At 49.8% G+C, this 18,224-nt stretch overlaps 1 protein-coding gene across 1 annotated transcript in view; it reads right to left on the reverse strand.

Moving 5' to 3' along the window:
- Positions 1 to 2,754: 2,754 nt before the first annotated feature.
- The window catches only part of LOC119280238 (polygalacturonase-like), a 25,688-nt gene continuing 10,218 nt past the window's right edge, over positions 2,755 to 18,224 (reverse strand). The window contains exons 2-6 of the mRNA XM_037561156.1: positions 15,759 to 16,091; positions 4,892 to 5,181; positions 4,551 to 4,779; positions 4,271 to 4,468; positions 2,755 to 2,796 (exon numbers count right to left, since the gene is read on the reverse strand). Of these exons, the coding sequence (XP_037417053.1) occupies positions 2,755 to 2,796; positions 4,271 to 4,468; positions 4,551 to 4,779; positions 4,892 to 5,181; positions 15,759 to 16,091 (1,092 nt within the window). The remainder of the gene's footprint in view (positions 2,797 to 4,270; positions 4,469 to 4,550; positions 4,780 to 4,891; positions 5,182 to 15,758; positions 16,092 to 18,224) is intronic.

Genomic DNA, 18,224 nt, shown 5'->3' on the forward strand with positions numbered 1-18,224 from the left:
CAGTGTCCATGTCCTCTCCCAGCAAATCATCTTCACTAGTGTCAAACTCCTCTTCAGTGTGTTTTTTCTGTGAGGGGTTATCATCAGGTTCTGGAGGTATATCTGATTGCCCACTTCCTAACCTAGCTTCCACAGAGAATTTCAGCAAATATAGCTCATGGTTTATCTCCACCACTCTATCTCTAGGAATTTTAGTAGCATCTCTCACAGCAACCTGAATCCTCACCTTCTCATAGAAGCTCCTGAAGATGGTATGCCAGTCAACATTCACAAGGACCCCAAGTAAAGTAGAAACCTGAGAGATAGTACTCCAAGAGATCCATTTAGGTGGTATTCCTTCAATCACCACCCAAGTTTCCTCCAAATAGTCATAAGCTGGCATCTCTCCCATCCAATCACTGAAGGATATAGTCACACCCTCCTTCTTCAGATTAATGGAATGGTATTCTACTAGCTCCTTGATCTTTTTATTTGGAGGGAACCTGACAATGAATTTCTTGTTATCATACTTCCTGATCTGCCAGGCCAATTGGTCTTCCACATCTCAGAAAAGCAGTCTCCCAGCTCTGATTCAGTTATCTCTCATTTTTCAACTAAAACTAGACCCACATTCCCAAGGTTCAGCCATTCATTGTCTTCTTTGCCACTAGCCTCTATGTGGAAAAAACCCAGACCATTGTTGGCACTTCCCCAGTACATAGCTGCAGGATATGGCTTGTACCAAGTAGGGCATGAGTCCATGTGATGTCCAGGAGTTTTGCAAATGAAGCAGGCTTTGGGGATGTGGCACATTCCCAAAAAATGACCAGGTTGTCCACAGTTACAGCAAATTGCACCAATATACTTCGAATCAATATTGAAAGAAGAAGACTCCTCACTGTTAGAGCTAGTCTGCGCAGCAGTTTGCGTATTCTTCTGGATTTTCTTCTTTTTGCTCTTTCCAGGCTCTGACTGACCGCTCTGCACACTGCCCCCAGTGGAGGATCCACTCCCTACATACTGATTCCGCTGCATCTAAGGGTTGAAGGGCTGTGGGTATACCTGCGTGGGGGCATGTACTGGAACGGAAACTGTTGTTGATTAGGCCACTGAGGCATTTGTATCTGCTGCATCTGCGGGTTCCATCCACCTTGGTATCCATATACCTGCCCACCAGGTTGCATCATGGCTTGAGCAGAGCCGACCGGAAACAAAGGGGGCTTGGCATAGATCGACAGCGGGGGAGCAGATTGTGCCGTTTGAGGGACCGGCGGCGGCGTAGCCCCCACCTGCTCTGACGGCGAAGGAGCAGGAGGGCGACCATTACGGCCCCTCCCTGAGCCGTATCTTCCACCCTGATTGCTGCCATCTCGACCTCCTCCAGCCATCTTGACCACAACGGCAAAAGGGATCTTGCCCGACTTTCTAGCCCAGTAATCTCTAGAGAATGAGAACTGTTTTGGAGTTGGTAATTGATCTGACCTTCCGACCGGGTGGCAATCAGCTTCCGCGAATTCTCCAGTTGCGAATTTGTCCTTCCGAATCCACACTAGGTTAGAATTTCTAGATCTCTCTCGGGTCATATGAACCCTAGCCTGCCGACGCTCGGGCTCCAGCACCCGAGCCAAAGGAGGAGACACCTTTTCAAGAGGCGCAACCACCTCTCCCGCAAAAGGCATGGGGGCATGACCAGCGGGGTCTGCCGTCCTCCTCTCACTGACCCGCAGGTCCCTCCTGGCATTGGCACTCCGGCCTCCACCGCACCTCATCGGCGATTTGAACGCCATCAGCGGGCCATGGGCGGGCCGGGAGGAGTGGAAGCATCCTCAGGGCTCAATCCAGCGAAGGCGGAGGCCAAGTCGAGATGCCCTGAAGTGGCGCACCCGTAGGGATCACACCAAGCATGCTCTCCCATCTCAACGCTCTGCGAGGATCGTCGGACTTCGCTTCTGACCTCGCCCACTTCACGAAATCCGCCGACATGGAATTTGGGTATGTAGGCATCCTCTGTCTCTCCACCATTGTAGCCTCGTCGTAGATTCGCTTCGCCAGCAACCTCTGGTGCTCTTCTGCTCGCCGGCGGCAGGAATCTGCATAGCTGCTCGCCGCGGCTCGCGTGACTGGATCTCTCGCCGCCGCCACCGCCTAATCTGCCGCCTTCCACTCCTGAACCCGCCAGATCCACGCCGCCACAGGGTCGCGAATCCTTGTCGCCCGATCTACCCAACTTCGGCTCCCCGTCGCCATGGATACAGCCTGCAGGATCGGTGAGATCAATCTCACCAACTCTGGAAGGCCTTCCTGAACTTGGGGGGGGGGACGGGTGGGGGAGAGGGGAGGGGGGGCGTCTCCGATCGCCGGCGCCGTCCTTCGACGCCGCGGAAGCATAGCGTGGAGCCCGCGTGGCGAGATCTGTGACGGAGGCAATGGCGGGCGCGGGGCGTGAGGACGCCGTGGTTGGGGAGCGTGTCTCTAGCTACCCCTCTTCACCACAGAAAGCTGAAGAGGGGTAGTTCGTCTTCCCAGGTTTGCATATAGTGACCCAACAAATTATTGAACACTTGCGTGCTACGAAAAGAAAAGGGCACACAAAGATAGATACGTAGTACATATCTTCGCACGACAAAAAAACATAATTCCATATAACCGCATGCCTGCCTGATCGAGCATGTCGTTCATTAGTTAGTCGGCCTATGTAGGCGGCAGGGGCTGGAGCACGAGGTGGAGCACGAGGCCTTGGCCGCCTGGCCTCTCCTCGACGACGTAGGAATACGCTCACAAGTTATAACCATCGGATTTTACATGAAGATTTGGCATCTCAAAAAAGGAAATAAAAAATCTCAAAAAAAAATCAACAAGAACAACCACGCAAAATTCTTGACGTTCATTCTGGTTTAATTATGTCTCACCCACCAGTGAAGTCACCACATCAGATGTGCCGTTCCAGCCTGTCTTGACTGTGCAACCCGGATTGGCCGAGGAGACCGAGTTGCTTCTTGACTGCCTTGCGCGAGTTGAGAGTGTTTTAGGGAGGGCGGAGACCGCCCTTGCCAAACTTGAGGTTGTACCAGTTGTGTCTCCGCTGCCTGAGCTTCAGACTGGATCTTCAGTTGGGGAAGAAGCAAGCCTCTATGGACATTTCTCCCCTCGTGCTACTTCATGTCTGTCGTCGAGGCCTGTGTTGTTGTCTGTCTCTGGGAGTGTAGTCATCGACGAGGTTGTGACTCCAGTGCTGCAGATTATGCCCGAGCTGCGGGAGCGTTGTGACGAGCCCACTTCACCTCTTTCAATGGTGCTTCCGAAGGAGATGGTGCATGTGATGTCTGTGGGTGACGAGGTTGATGAGGTAGGTGCTTTGGCACCTAATTTTGAGGCACAACTACAGGATTCACCTCTGCCATGTGGGCAACTGGAGGAGCAAGAGTCCATCGTGTCGGTGGTACCCGTGGCTGATGATGTTCTTATGGCGGTGTCTGCGAGGGACAAGGTCGCGTCTGTCGGTGCCGAGGTTGATGCGGTAGGTGCTTTGGCACCTCATTCTGAGGCGCCGAAGTCCATCCGCCTGCCCGTCTTTGACCGTGAAGATATGCTAGCATGTATTGACGAGGCGGTATTCAAGAAGAAGCTTGGCGGCTTGCTTGCCTCCTTGGAGGCAGCTAGCCCTGGGTCTGGCAAGACGATTGCTTGCCTTCTAGTGGAGGAATCTTCTACGCGCAAAATCAAGAAGGTGAAGAAGGCTCTTAGGAGCATAGGCAAGAAGAGTAACGCCCTTGATAAGGTGTCCGTGGCTGCTTAATGGATGATTCTCAGTCTCTTCGACCACCATCTCGGATTGGCTCGTCTCCGTGGATTTGGTGTTGTTCATTGTCTTCAACCTTGGTTTTGTTGGGTGTTTCTTTACGACGTAGAAGTGTGAAGGATTGTGGTTGTTGCACATTATGTATGTTTGCCGGGTTGACCGTGGGGTTAAGGGGTTTCTTTCTTAGCGAGTAGTCCGCATGTGGTCTATATGTATTGGTTTTCGCCCGGTTTTCCATTAATTAACTGGGCAATTCTTTTCTTCTTAATTAATCGATGAGGCAAATCTTTTGCCTCCGTTTCGAAAAAAAAATCAATAGAGAATTAGCAAATCCGCTAAAACACCTAGGCTGGGCTACATGTAAGGGTCGCTTTGTGATCCACCAAGCAATGATCACACGACCATGTTTTTTTGATATTACACAACTGCCTAGTACACGAACCAGTCAAGCTAAGAGAACTCCGATGGTCAGAAGCAGCTCGGCGGTGTGACCTCTCCGGACGCGGACCCGCCGGCATTTTGGCACTTGGCCTGCGCTGGCCGCTGGTGCCGGTACCTCAGCCTGATGTTCCTGAGCTTGATCCCGCTGCAGGGGTTGGTGCCACTGCAGTTGAACTTCACCGCCACGGGCGTCGCCGACGAGCCCTTGATGTCCGTGTACGACAGGTCGCTGATCTGCACCCTCGAGCTCTGCAGGCACACACAACAACACAGCTCATGATATAGTCGATCGATCACGTGTAGTTGCATGCATGTAGGGAAGGAGACGTACATTGCCCGGGCAGTCGCCCTTGCGGGGGCAGTAGTTCTGGTCGACGAGGATGGGGTTGGCCACGCGGTTCATGGTGACCCGCGAGAAGGAGACGTTCTTGACGAAGCCGGAGTTGGGCATCGCCCACGTCTTGATCCGCAGGCCGTTGGTCGTGCCCTTCAGCACCGCCCTGTCCACGGTCACGTTTCTCACCCCCTCCTCACTGTCCTGCCATCCCAGGCTCCCGATGCTGCCACCGTCCATCCAACGCAAACACAAAACCAATGCTATCTATCAAACGCTGCGCAAATCACAAGCAAACAAAATATAATGTATGATGAACTGGCAACTGAAGGTGGCACCTGATGCCGTGGCCTGGACCGCACTTGATGTCCCTGATGAGCATGTCCGAGGTGCCGGGCCCCAAGGAGATGCAGTCGTCGCCGGTGCCGATGGTGGTGTTGAGGATGCTCACGTGCCGGGAGTGGCTGACCTGGATGCCGTCGGTGTTGGGGCTGTTAGACGGCGCGATGATCCGGATGCCTTGGACCGTCACGCCGCTGCAGTCGAAGATGGACATGTGGAATTCCTTGCTGTCGAGCAGCGTCAGCTGCTTCACGCTCACGCCCTTGGATTGGCTAATGTCAAGTGTCTGCAAACATAAGTATGTATGTCTTAGACTAGGTATATTGTATATATACGTGTTGTAACACAATACCTGTACCTGTACGTTCTCTCCTATATATACATAACAGCCGTACCCGCTTAGGGTATCGAGTATTGTTCAAACCCTAGTTTGTCTAATATGGTATCAGACGACGCGTTCGATCCGTGCCGTGCTTCCGCTTCCTCTGCCGCCGCCGCGTCGGCCTCCGCCGCCGTGCCGCCTCCGTCAACCCTGGCGACGGAATCGCCGTTCATGGCGTCCGCCCCGCTCGCCTGGGCCCGTCCGGCCGAATCAGGATCACGCCCGCCCGTGCCCCCATCGCCCGCAATCCAGCCGTCTCTCGCCCATGGTGAATCGCTGGAACAGAACTCCCACGATCGCTATGATCGCACACAGCATGTGCATGTTCCGAACTCTCACGATCGCTACGATCGCATGCAGCAGCTGCCCCGCGATCCGGCTGTCGCTCGCCCGTATGGCGCCTCTGCGCAGCGCGACGCCACCTACGGTGCGATTCCATCGTATGCTGCGCCGCCGCCGTACGTCGGGATGCCATCGCATGCTGCGCCGCCGTTTTCAGGTCCCCATGGTGCCCCTGTTCAGGTGCCCTACGTCGGGCCGTATCCAGCACCCTACGTCGCGCTGCCGCCATCACCGTCCATCGCGCCGGCGCCGTATGCTTCGTCCTCCGCGGTGCCCTATGAGGCGCTGTATGGCGCGCCCTACGCTACCCCGGCAGCGTACGTCGCGTCGCTGCAGCCCTACGGCGTACATCCTACGGTGCCCTACGGTCATCACCAACACTACCGTGCGCCTCCGTCAGCCGATGCGCTGATTTCGTACAGTGCTCCTCCGGCATACGACTCGCAGCTTCCCGCACCGGTGGCTGAACCGGGACCGTTCCACTTTGCTCATCTGGTGACGGTGAAGCTCTCTGCTGATAACTACCTCCTGTGGCGTGCTCAGGTGTTGCCGCCGATGCGTAGTCACTATCTTGAGGGGTATGTCGACGGTAAGCTGCCGTGTCTCCCGGCCATGGTTCCTGTTCCCTCAGCTGCTGGTGGCTCCGCCATGGTGTCCAACCCTGCTCATCGTCGGTGGATTGCTCAGGATCAAGCTATTCTGGGTGCCATTCAGTCCTCGCTCACTCCCTCCATGGCCGGCATGGTGGTCTTTGCCGCTACGTCGAGGGATGCATGGGCCACGCTCGACTCCAGCTTCTCCTCGCAGTCGCTGGCACGTTCCTCTGCCATTCGTAACCAGCTGGGTGAGGTCAAGAAAAATGATCTCTCCGTCACGGCCTTCTTCAACAAGGTCAAAAATTTGGCCGATACACTGTCATCTATTGGGAAGCCTCTCCGTGATGAGGAGTTTACTTCGTTCATTCTCAATGGGCTTGATGAGGACTATGATTCTCTTGTTGAAAACATCAATGGACGTGACACGCCAATGCCGCCTCGCGACCTCTACGCACGCCTCCTCAACACCGAACAACGGCTAGCTGCTCGCCACTCCGTCGGCGTCTACACGGAGGGTCCTTTTGCGAACACTGCACTTCGCGGGGGCGCCCGTGGTGTCAAGCAGAAGGCGCCGCCGTCCGCGGGCAACCAGCCCCGTTCGCCCGCTCCACCTCCTCCGACGGCTGGCCGCAAGAGGCTACACTGCGAGGCATGTGGTGGTGGGGTTGAATGTCAACTCTGCGGCATTGAGGGGCACTTGGCGTCTCGTTGCCATCGTCGCTTCAAACGCGACTTCCTTGGTATTGGGAACAACGGGAAAGGCAATGAGAAACAAGCTGCTCTCGCTACACAGGAACCTGGATTTACTCCTTCTTATTCTGTGGATCCTTCCTGGTACATAGACATCGGTGCCACAGATCATCTGACAAGTTAGCTCGATAAGCTGGCTACTCGCCAGCCCTACACTGGTCATGACCAGGTCCGCACTGCCAATGGATCAGGTATGCCCATCTCACATGTTGGTCAGGCATCTCTTCTTTCACGTACCACTAAAACCTTGCGTCTCCTTGATGTTCTTCGTGTTCCTTCAGTCACACGTAGTTTGCTCTCGGTTCCTAAATTAACTCGTGACAACAATGTGTTTGTTGAGTTTCACCCTTTCCATTTTTTTGTTAAGGACCGGGACATGAGGGACGTTCTTCTTTGTGGTCGAGCTCGCCATGGCCTATATGCTCTTGATGTGCCGCCAGTTTCTGAAGTTTTCAGTGGTGTTCGGGTGTCGTCGTCGCAGTGGCATTCTCGCCTCGGCCATCCGGCCACTCCTATTGTGCGCCATTTGCTTCATCGCCATAGTCTTCCTGTTGAGTCAAGCAATAAGGAGTTTCTAGTGTGTGATGTCTTTCAACAGGGCAAGAGTCATCAGTTACCTTTCTCTGTATCGAGTCGTGTTGTCAAGGCTCCTCTTGAACTTGTGTTTTCGGATGTGTGGGGCTATGCCCAAACTTCTGTTAGTGGTCACAACTATTATGTCAGTTTCATTGATGCCTTTAGTCGCTTTACTTGGATTTATCTTATTAAGCGCAAATCTGATGTGTTTCATGTTTTTATGCAATTTCAAGCTCATGTTGAGAGGTTGCTTAAGTGCAAAATTATCCATGTTCAGCCTGATTGGGGGGGGGGGGAATATCGCAATCTTAATACCTTCTTCTAGAAGCTTGGCATCTCTCATCATGTGTCTTGTCCTCATACACATCAGCAGAACGGTGCAGCTGAGCGCAAGCACCGTCACATAGTTGAAACTGGCTTAACACTGCTCGCACATACCTCTGTCCCATTTCGGTTCTGGAGTGATGCTTTTGTTACTGCTTGTTTTTTGATAAACAGGCTTCCCACACGACTTCTTCACATGAAATCTCCCCTAGAGGTATTATTTCATGAAACTCCAGATTACTCTCTTCTCAAAGTGTTTGGTGGTGCATGTTGGCCACACCTTCGACCATACAATAAGCATAAACTCGAGTATCGATCTAAGAAATGTGTGTTTCTCGGATACAGTCCTCTTCACAAAGGTTATAAGTGTCTCCACATTCCGACGAATCGTGTTTACATTTCACGTGATGTTGTCTTTGATGAGACTGTTTTCCCTTTTTCCACGCTCTCACCATCTACTGATACTTCCTCTACCGAGTTGCACTCCTTTCCAGTTTTGCCTGATCAATTTGTAGATGCTGCATATTCTCCTCTGTTATTGCCTAACCATGGTGCAGGAACTGGATGGGGCGCTCGCCTTGAGCTTCTTCACGATGACATGGTTGCTACGGCACCAACTGCAGTCGTGACGTCGGATGGGTCACTTGACGGGGCGCTTGACGATGATCGCACGTGCATGCCCCATGCACGTGGATCGGGTGGGGCGGCTACCGCGCCTAACCCGGTCTTGCCTAGCCCGGCTGCCATGCCCGGGCCGGCAGCTTCCCCAGCCTCTGCCCCGCATGGGCAGTCCTCGCCGGCTCCAGGCCCAGCATCGCCTGGCCTGCCTTCGCCAGTCACTCGGGGCATGCAGAGCCCGTGGACTCTCCCTCGGTAGAGCCTGTGGACTCGCCTGCTGGTGTGTCTTCCGTGCCGTTCCCAGACGTTGGCTCTCCTGTCGTGGTGGCTTCTCCGACACCTCCACCGCTTGTCATACTACGCCCTCATACGCGCAGCAAGAGTGGCATTGTCAAGCCTCTCAAGCGCACGGATGGTACGGTCGCATGGCTTGCGGCCTGTGTTGCTCGTGCTGAGGCCGATCCTATGGCTGAACCGCGACATTTTCAGGCAGCGCTTGGCATTCCACACTGGCGCGCTGCTATGGAACAGGAGATTCATGCTCTTCGAAATAATAATACCTGGCGATTGGTTCCACCTCCATCTGGTGTCAATGTTATTGATTCTAAATGGGTGTTCAAGGTGAAGAAACATGCTGACGGGTCCATTGAGAGGTACAAGGCACGACTGGTGGCCAAAGGATTTAAACAAAGGTATGGCCTTGATTATGAAGATACATTTAGTCCTGTTATTAAACCTACAACTATTCGTGTTCTTCTTTCGCTGGCTGTTACTCGAGGCTGGTCACTTTGTCAGCTTGATATCCAGAATGCTTTTCTTCATGGAGTTCTAGAAGAAGAGGTCTATATGCGTCAACCACCAGGCTTTGTTGACTCTGCTCAGCCACATTATCTGTGTCGCCTCGACAAGGCTCTCTATGGTCTGAAGCAAGCTCCTCGTGCGTGGCATGCACGTCTTGGCGTTGCTCTTCGTGCACACGGGTTTGTACCATCTACAGCAGACACGTCTCTATTCATTCTCCAGCGACCTGAGGTGACCATGTACATTCTGGTCTATGTTGATGACATCATACTTGTCAGTTCATCCGTCACTGCTGCAGATCGACTTGTGGTTTCTCTAGGGGCTGTTTTTGCTGTCAAGGATCTTGGGAGACTGCACTATTTTTTGGGCCTAGAGGTTCTTCATTCTGACAGTGCTTTGACTCTCACTCAGCAGAAGTACTCTCAGGATCTGTTACGCCGTGCGGGTATGATGCAGTGTAAAACTGCTACCACTCCTATGTCCTCCACAGACAAATTGTCAGCTTTTGATGGGGACTTGCTCTCCTCTGAGGATGCCACTGAGTACCGCAACATCGTTGGTGGACTGCAATACTTGCTCGTTACTCGACCAGATATATCATTTGCAGTTAAACGTGTGTGTCAGTACCTCCATGCACCGCGTAATCCTCATTGGACGGCTGTTAAGCGCATTCTGCGCTATGTTCGACACACTGCTTCATATGGTCTACATCTGCAGCCTGCGACTTCTGGTTTGATCTCAGCCTTCACTGATGCGGATTGGGCTGGTAGTCCCGATGATAGGTGATCCACGGGGGGACATGCTGTGTTCCTTGGTCCTAACTTGATCGCCTGGCAAGCTCGCAAGCAAGCTACCGTGTCTCGGAGTAGTACTGAAGCTGAGTACAAAGCAGTTGCTAATGCCACGGCTGAGATCATATGGGTGCAATCATTGCTTCGAGAGTTGAAGGTCTCTCAAGCCCAACCGCATGTTCTTTGGTGTGATAACATCGGTGCTACATACCCTTCATCCAATCCAGTATTTCATGCCCGAACAAAACACATCGAAGTTGATTATCATTTTGTGAGAGAACGCGTTGCACAGAAACTACTTCAGATCAAGTTTGTTTCTTCTAAGGATCAGCTTGCTGACATTTTCACTAAACCCTTGCCCTTACCTTCTTTTGAAGGATGTCGACACAATCTTAACCTCCTGAGTGTTTCAGGACATAGTTAAGATTGAGGGAGGGTGTTAGACTAGGTATATTGTATATATACGTGTTGTAACACAATACCTGTACCTGTATGTTCTCTCCTATATATACATAACAGCCGTACCCGCTTAGGGTATCGAGTATTGTTCAAACCCTAGTTTGTCTAATAGTATGGCCGACGTCCGTCATAAGGAAACTGTATTAGAATTAGAGATATATTCCTGTAATCTCAAACTAATTCTATCTCTTCCTCTCCCGTAGCTTCTCCTATCTCCTTTGTAACAAACCGAATCCCCTAGAGATCGGTAAACTCCTTGTAAGCCACGACAGGGGCCTTTCCTGCCTCAGATCAATATATACGCATGCGGCACCCTCATGAGGGAGTAGGAACGCTTCCCATCTAACATGGTATACAGAGCCATCCTCTTCCTATCAATCTAGCCAGCTACCTCCTTCCTCGATCGCCCTCGCCATCCTTCCTCACTCACCCTCGCCATGTCGTCGTCATCAACCGTCTCCCTCAACCTTGGCGCTCTCCCATCAGAGAAGCTCACCAAGACCAATTTCATCCTATGGAAGGCACAGGTCATGCCGGGCCTGCGAGGAGCGCAGGTCACCGGCCTGCTGGACGGATCAGACGTAGCGCCACCGAAGATGGTGTAGCAGCAGCAGACGGACAAAACCGTCACCACCGATCCCAATCCTCTGTACGCCCAGTGGATATCGAAGGATCAACAAGTCCTTTGTCACCTCCTGAACTCCCTGTCAATGGAGATTCTCTCCCAAGTAGCGAGCAAGGAGACGACCTTCGACCTCTGGACTGCCATCACCACCTTATTTGCCTCGCAGTCCCAATCGCGCATCACCAATCTGCGGATCGCCATCACCAACACCAAAAAAGGCTCTATGTCTAGTAGTGCCTTCATCTCCAGGATGAAGAACCTGGGAGATGAGCTTGTAGCAGCGGGACGCCCCGTCTCGGACCCTGAGATGGTAGATTACGTCCTCGCTGGGCTTGACAGGGACTATGACCCTGTTGTGGCAGCCATTGGCGCAGTTAAAAATCAGATTTCAGTAGATGATCTGTTCACCCAGATTGCAGCGTTTGATCAGCGCGTGGAGATGCTCGGTGATGGTCCAGATGCAGGATTCAAAACCTCAGCAAACTTAGCCTACAGGGGGCGCGGGCGCGGCTACAATAGAGGCCGCAGGTGCAGCAATAGCAGGGGGCGCGGCCGAGGCAGGCGCCCCTCCCCAACTCCATCTGGTGGAAATAGCGGCGGCAGTGGTGGCCGCGGTCGTCCATAACAACAGCGTCAACAGGTTCGAGATTATCCAGAATGTAAGATTTGCTACAAGCATCATCCAGGAGGTGCTCGTGATTGTTGGCATCGATATGATGATGAAGATGAACATGAGGAGAAGGAGGCCAACATGGTCACCGACTCCTATGGTGTCGACACCAACTGATATGCAGACACGGGAGCCACAAATCACATCACAGAGGAGCTCGAGAAGCTGACGATCAGAGACAAGTATCGTGGAGATGACCAAGTGCATACTGCTAGCGGTTCTGGTATGAAAATCACTCACGTTGGTAGTTCAATTGTCAAAACCCCCATAAAAAATTTGCATCTAAAAAGAGTTCTATATGTCCCTTCAACATCAAAAAATCTCCTTTCAGTTCATAGATTTACTCTTGATAATCGTGTCCTTATTGAATTTTATCCTTATTTCTTTTTGGTAAAGGACTTGGACACGAGGAGAGTGCTTCTTAGGGGCAAGTGTGTGGGAGGTCTCTACCCACTCATATCTTCGTCATCATCATCATCGAATAAACAAGCTTTTGTTGCTGTCAAGCCTTCTTCAGCAAAGTGGCACAGTAGATTAGGTCATCCTTCATCAGCTATTGTCAAGCTTGTTCTTAGCAAGAATAAACTTCCCCACTCTCATGAGTCTAGTGTTGAGTCTATTTGTGATCCATGTCAACAAGCTAAAAGTCATCAGTTGCCATATCCTATTTCATTTAGTGTTTCTACTGCACCTTTGCAACTTGTTTTTTCTGATGTCTGGGGGCCAGCTCCCACCTCTGTTGGTAGACACTCGTATTATGTTAGCTTCATCGATGACTATAGCAAATTTACATGGATCTATCTTCTTAAGAAACGATCCGAAGTGTTTCAAGTTTTCAAGAACTTTCAAAACCTTGTTGAGCGAAAACTAAACACTAAGATTATTGCTATGCAAACCGGCTGGGGAGGTGAATACAATAAACTCAATCTCTTTTTTCTAGAGCTTGGCATATCACACCATGTATCATGCCCTCATGCACATCAACAGAACGGCTCGGCCGAAAGGAAACATCGTCATGTTGTTGAAGTAGGGTTAGCTCTACTAGCAAATGCATCCATGCCACTAAAGTTCTGGGATGAGGCATTCTTGACTGCCACATACCTCATTAATTTACTCCCTAGTAAATTCATCAAATTTGAAACTCCCATCACACGTCTTTTTGGTACAACTCCCGACTACAAAACACTTCGTGTATTCGGTTGTGCTTTGTTGGCCTCACCTTCGTCCATACAATACACATGAGCTTGCATTCCATTATAAAAAGTGTGTGTTTCTTGGATATAGTCCAATCCACAAAGGAGTCAAATGTCTTGATGTTTCCATTGGTAGAGTTTATATCTCTCGAGATGTTGTGTTCGATGAATCTGTTTATCCTTTTGCATCCCTTCATCCCAATGCCAGAGCACTTCTCAAGAAAGAATTACTTCTTCTTCCACCACATCTCCAAAACATTGATCATGGGGGCGACAATTGTACTAACCCAACTGATGATCCTACTAGTGGAACCATGTCTCCTTGTGTGCAGGATCATGCAACAGAAAATCGGTGCAGAAAATGATTAAAATTTTGAAGAAAATGAGCTTATATTGCATGTGCCAGAAGAAGACGGAGCAGGCGCGAAGCACGAAGCAGATCCGCCGTCACCTGGAACTCCTGTGCGCCAGGTCACCTCGGATCAAGCACGCAGATTCGCGCTGGATCGCGCGCCAGGCAGGAGCATGCAGCGCCAGTTGGAGGGCGACACGTCACCGCATCGCGACGAAACTCCGCGCCGCGCACCGCGTCCCATGCGCGGGCCCAATGCATCGACAGCGACAGGCGGATCCGGGTCAGGATCGGGATCCCTGACCCACGCGCGCGTGCAGGCCAGCAGTGCAAGATCTTCTGCGGCTGCTGCTTCTGGTGGGTCGGTCACACCACAGGCCACACGGCTCGGATCGGGATTCGCTGTGGAAAGAGAATCTGAGGCATCCCCAGGATCCTCTGCGGCTAGTCCTGCTGCATCAACTCCTGTGCCAGCTCTAGCTACAGCTCCATGTGTCATGACCCGGCTCCAGAAAGGTATACGAAATCCAAAAGTTAGAACTGACGACACTATTCCATATGGTATGATGTGTATCACAGGAGAACCGGCAAGGTTAGAAGATGCCTTAGGGGATCCAAGATGGAAAAATGCAATGGATGAGGAGTACTCAGCTCTCATGAGGAACAAGACTTGGCGTCTTGTACCTGAAAAACGAGGTAAAAATATCATTTACTGTAAGTGGGTTTACAGAATCAAGAAAAAGGCAGATGGCACCATTGACAGGTATAAAGCACGCTTAGTTGCAAAAGGTTTTAAACAACGTTATGGTTTGGACTATGAAGACACTTATAGTCTGTTGTTAAAGCTGCAACCATTAGGCTTGTGCTAGCAATTGCTGTGTCCAGCGAATGGAGTCTGAGACAGCTAGATGTTCAGAACGCGTTTTTGCATGGTGTTCTGGAAGAGGAGGTTTACATGAGACAACCACCTGGGTATGAAAGTAAGAAAACACCTCATTATGTGTGTAATCTTGACAAGGCACTTTATGGTTTGAAGCAGTCACCAAGGGCATGGTATTCAAGGTTGAGCTCTCAGTTGAAGTACCTTGGTTTTGTTGCATCCAAGGCTGATACATCACTGTTCATCTACAACAAAGCAAGTATAACTATATTTGTGTTAATATATGTTGATGATATCATAGTTGCAAGCTCCTCTCAAAATGCCACTAATGCTCTTTTGAGTGATCTGAGTTCACAGTTTGCCTTGAAGGACCTTGGTGATCTACACTTCTTCCTAGGTATTGAAGTTAAGAAGATTCAAGATGGCATAGTACTGAATCAGGAAAAATATGCCACTGAACTCCTAGCTCGTATGGGGATGAAGGACTGCAAGCCTTCACCTACACCATTGTCTTCTTCAGAAAAACTTTCAGCTTTTGAAGGAGAGCCACTTAAGGAAGAAGAGAGCACAAGATACAGGAGTGCAGTAGGAGCTTTGCAATACCTGACAATGACAAGACCAGATATATCCTTTGCTATTAACAAGGTTTGTCAGTATCTTCATGCACCTACCACTGTACAGTGGACAACTGTTAAGAGAATTGTACGATATGTAAAGCACACTGTGAGTTTAGGTCTTCAGTTCAGACGCTCTAACTCATCTCTTGTTAGTGCTCTCTGATGCTGACTGGACAGGATGCAGTGATGACAGAAAGTCAACTGGAGGTTTTGCAGTTTTCTTTGGCTCAAATCTCATTTCTTGGAGTGCCAGAAAACAAGCCACAATGTCCAGGTCAAGTACTGAAGCTGAATACAAGTCACTAGCAAATGCTACTCTGAAATCATTTGGGTTGAATCATTGCTCAATGAGTTGGGAGTTAAGCAGCATCGTGTGTCATGTTTGTGGTGTGTCAACTTGGGAGCCACATAAATTTCTGCAAACCCAGTGTTCCATGGCAGAACCAAGCATATAGAAATTGACTTTCATTTTGTAAGAGAAAGGGTTGCAGAAAAGAAGTTAGACATACGGTTCATTCCTCTCCAGAGATCAAGTTGCAGATGGATTCACTAAAGCTTTGCCAGTCAAGCCCTTCGAGGAATTCAAGAAGAATCTTAATGTAGGATAGTTGAGATTAAGAGAGGGTGTTAGAATTAGAGATATATTCCTGTAATCTCAAACTGATTCTGTCTCTTCCTCTCCCGTAGCTTCTCCTATCTCCTTTGTAACAAACCGAATCCCCAAGAGATCGGTAAACTCCTTGTAAGCCACGGCAGGGGCCTTTCCTGCCTCAGATCAATATATACACACGCGGCTCCCTCACGAGGGAGTAGGAACGCTTCCCATCTAACAAACCGAACCGAATTACGATGCAAAAAGAAACCAAAAAGTTCATGTCATCACTCACCCTGGGCCCCTGCCCGGCGGTACACCTACCGGCCTTCTTGCATGCCCAGTACTCCTGCCCTTGCCCGTCCAGCGTCCCACCACGGATTGCCAGGCCGTCGGCATGGTGGAACATGATCCACGCCCTGTTGTCCACTGTCGACGGCGCGAAGACGGTGCTATTGTTGTCAATGGCCACGTCCACGCCGGCGCTCCGGCAGGGCCCCTTGAAGTAGGCCTGGCTGATCAGGAACCTGCCTGCCGGCACCCATAGCACCGGCCGGGAGCCGCAGCGCCCCGTGTCATTGCATGCCGCACCCCACGCGGCCAGGAACGCCCCCGCCGAGTCCAATACCTGCCCACCACGTTGTACTCTACCGCCGCCGTCAATGCCACTAATGCCGTCTCTGTGAAGCTATGCTATGATGATAGCCTAGGTACTCATCAAGTATATAAAGAAAGCCTGGAGCTAGATCCCTCAGTCAAGTACTAGTAATCCTCCTTGATGTATATAGAATCGTTTACGGACCGTGCAACAACCTTCCTCCAATCGTGATTTGCGGATTTCACTAATTTCTATTACCCCACGAGTAGTATTCTATTTGTACGTTGTCTTGGGCGTGTCTAACGCGCGCGCTCGATTTCCGACCAGAGCGCAAACAACAACTTCAGTCTTTTTTGAGACAAAAAAATGACAACTTGAGCGATCGGGTTTGGTCCTATTCCCGGTCCGGATCGATCCCGGCCGGGAACGCTCTACCTATTCATGAGTTTGGCCCAGCGCTGGCCCAATACCTGCCCTAGTCTCTTTTTCTTTCCACGTTTTTTTTCTTTGGGCCTGTATATTCCTATTGCGCCCATTCCTTATCTATGAAAGAAATTTTCAGGGACAGTAATGGGCGGGAAATTCCACTTTTGATTGAAATAAACCCCCTAAAAAAAGAGACTGAAATAAACTAGCACTTTCAACGAAAATTAATTGCTAGTTTTGCACAGAAATATTAACCTATCCTTCTATTCCCTTCGATTAAATTTGTCCATGTTTTTATTCAGACAAAAAAAGCATGCTCAATTGAATTGATCTACAGCTTTTTGGTTGAATCGGGAAGGTTCATTGAATTGATCTTCTATGAAAAATTTCAAATTAACGACAAATTTTCGAAAGCATGAACATATTTTGTAAATTCTGAACAACTATTGAATTTATGTTTGCTGGAAATCATGAACATATTTTGAAATTCATGAAAACTTTTGGAAAACTCAAACATTTGTTGTGTCAATTTGGTGTCACGTGCTCGCGACGATGTCCACCTCGACTCGCGTAACCTTAAGACGGGATGGCAGTGGTGTCACGTGCTCGTCTTGGCGTTCGACGTCGCAACCGCGGCGACGTCCACCTCGACTCGCGTAAGCCTAAGACAGGGTGACAGTAGTGTCACGTGCTTGCTCGTCGTCCGTCTTTGCACCACGAGGACGCCCGCCTCGACTCACATACACTAGTAGAAAAGGGGGCATCAGTCCCGGTTCGTAAGGGCCTTTAGTCCCGGTTCTTGAACCGGGACTAAAGGGTCGTTACTAATGCCTCCCCCCTTTAGTCCCGGTTCAAACTGGAACCGGGACTAAAGGTCGCGGCCACGTGGAGCTCCACCTTTAGTCCCGGTTGGTAACACCAACCGGGACTAAAGGAAATTTTATGATTTTTTTTTTGAAAAAAAAATTTGAATTTTTTTTGAATTTTTTTATTTTCAAATTTCTGAATTATTTTAACCTCTAATCTCTAATCACCACCCTCATCACTACTCAATTTATCCTCTAATCTCTAATCACCCCTCATCATTCATAATCATCTAACTTCCCGAACGGTCACCCATCCTCCCACTCCCCCAGCCTGAGCACGCTTAACTTCCGGGTTCTATTCTCCCTCTATTCCAAGTCTGCACTTGTTGTTTTGCTGACAATAGTAAGATGTCAATCCTATTAACCCTCAGGAATTTTGCGTGAGCATGAAGTGACACATTTCACTGTTTGAGTTTGAAACTATTGTTTTAAAAAACAATAATTATTTAGTAACACTAATATTTCTTGAATAATTAGTTTGACCATTGTTTGACCACTGTTTGACCAGATTTGACCAAAATTCAAAATAACTGAAATAATTATTTAGTAACACTAACATTCTAGAATAATTAGTTTGACCATTGTTTGACCACAGTTTGAAATTTTTTCGATTTTTTCCACTCTACATCTTAAAAGCTCCGTAAATTTTTTTCTGTTAGGTTTTTGAGGATTCTAAAAATGTTTAACGGGGTTCCCCGGTTAAATTTGGATGTAACTTTTCGAGTAGATGATTTTTCATATAAAAAACTTTTTCATCCGAGTCAGTATGCAAAAGTTATGCCCATTTTACTAAATTCTAGAGAGATTTTGCAAATAAAGTCAAAATTCATATTTGTAAATTTTCCCAACAACTAGACCACATATCACATGG

Source organism: Triticum dicoccoides, chromosome 3B (genome assembly GCF_002162155.2).
Source record: "Triticum dicoccoides isolate Atlit2015 ecotype Zavitan chromosome 3B, WEW_v2.0, whole genome shotgun sequence".
Classification (NCBI taxonomy): domain Eukaryota; kingdom Viridiplantae; phylum Streptophyta; class Magnoliopsida; order Poales; family Poaceae; genus Triticum; species Triticum dicoccoides.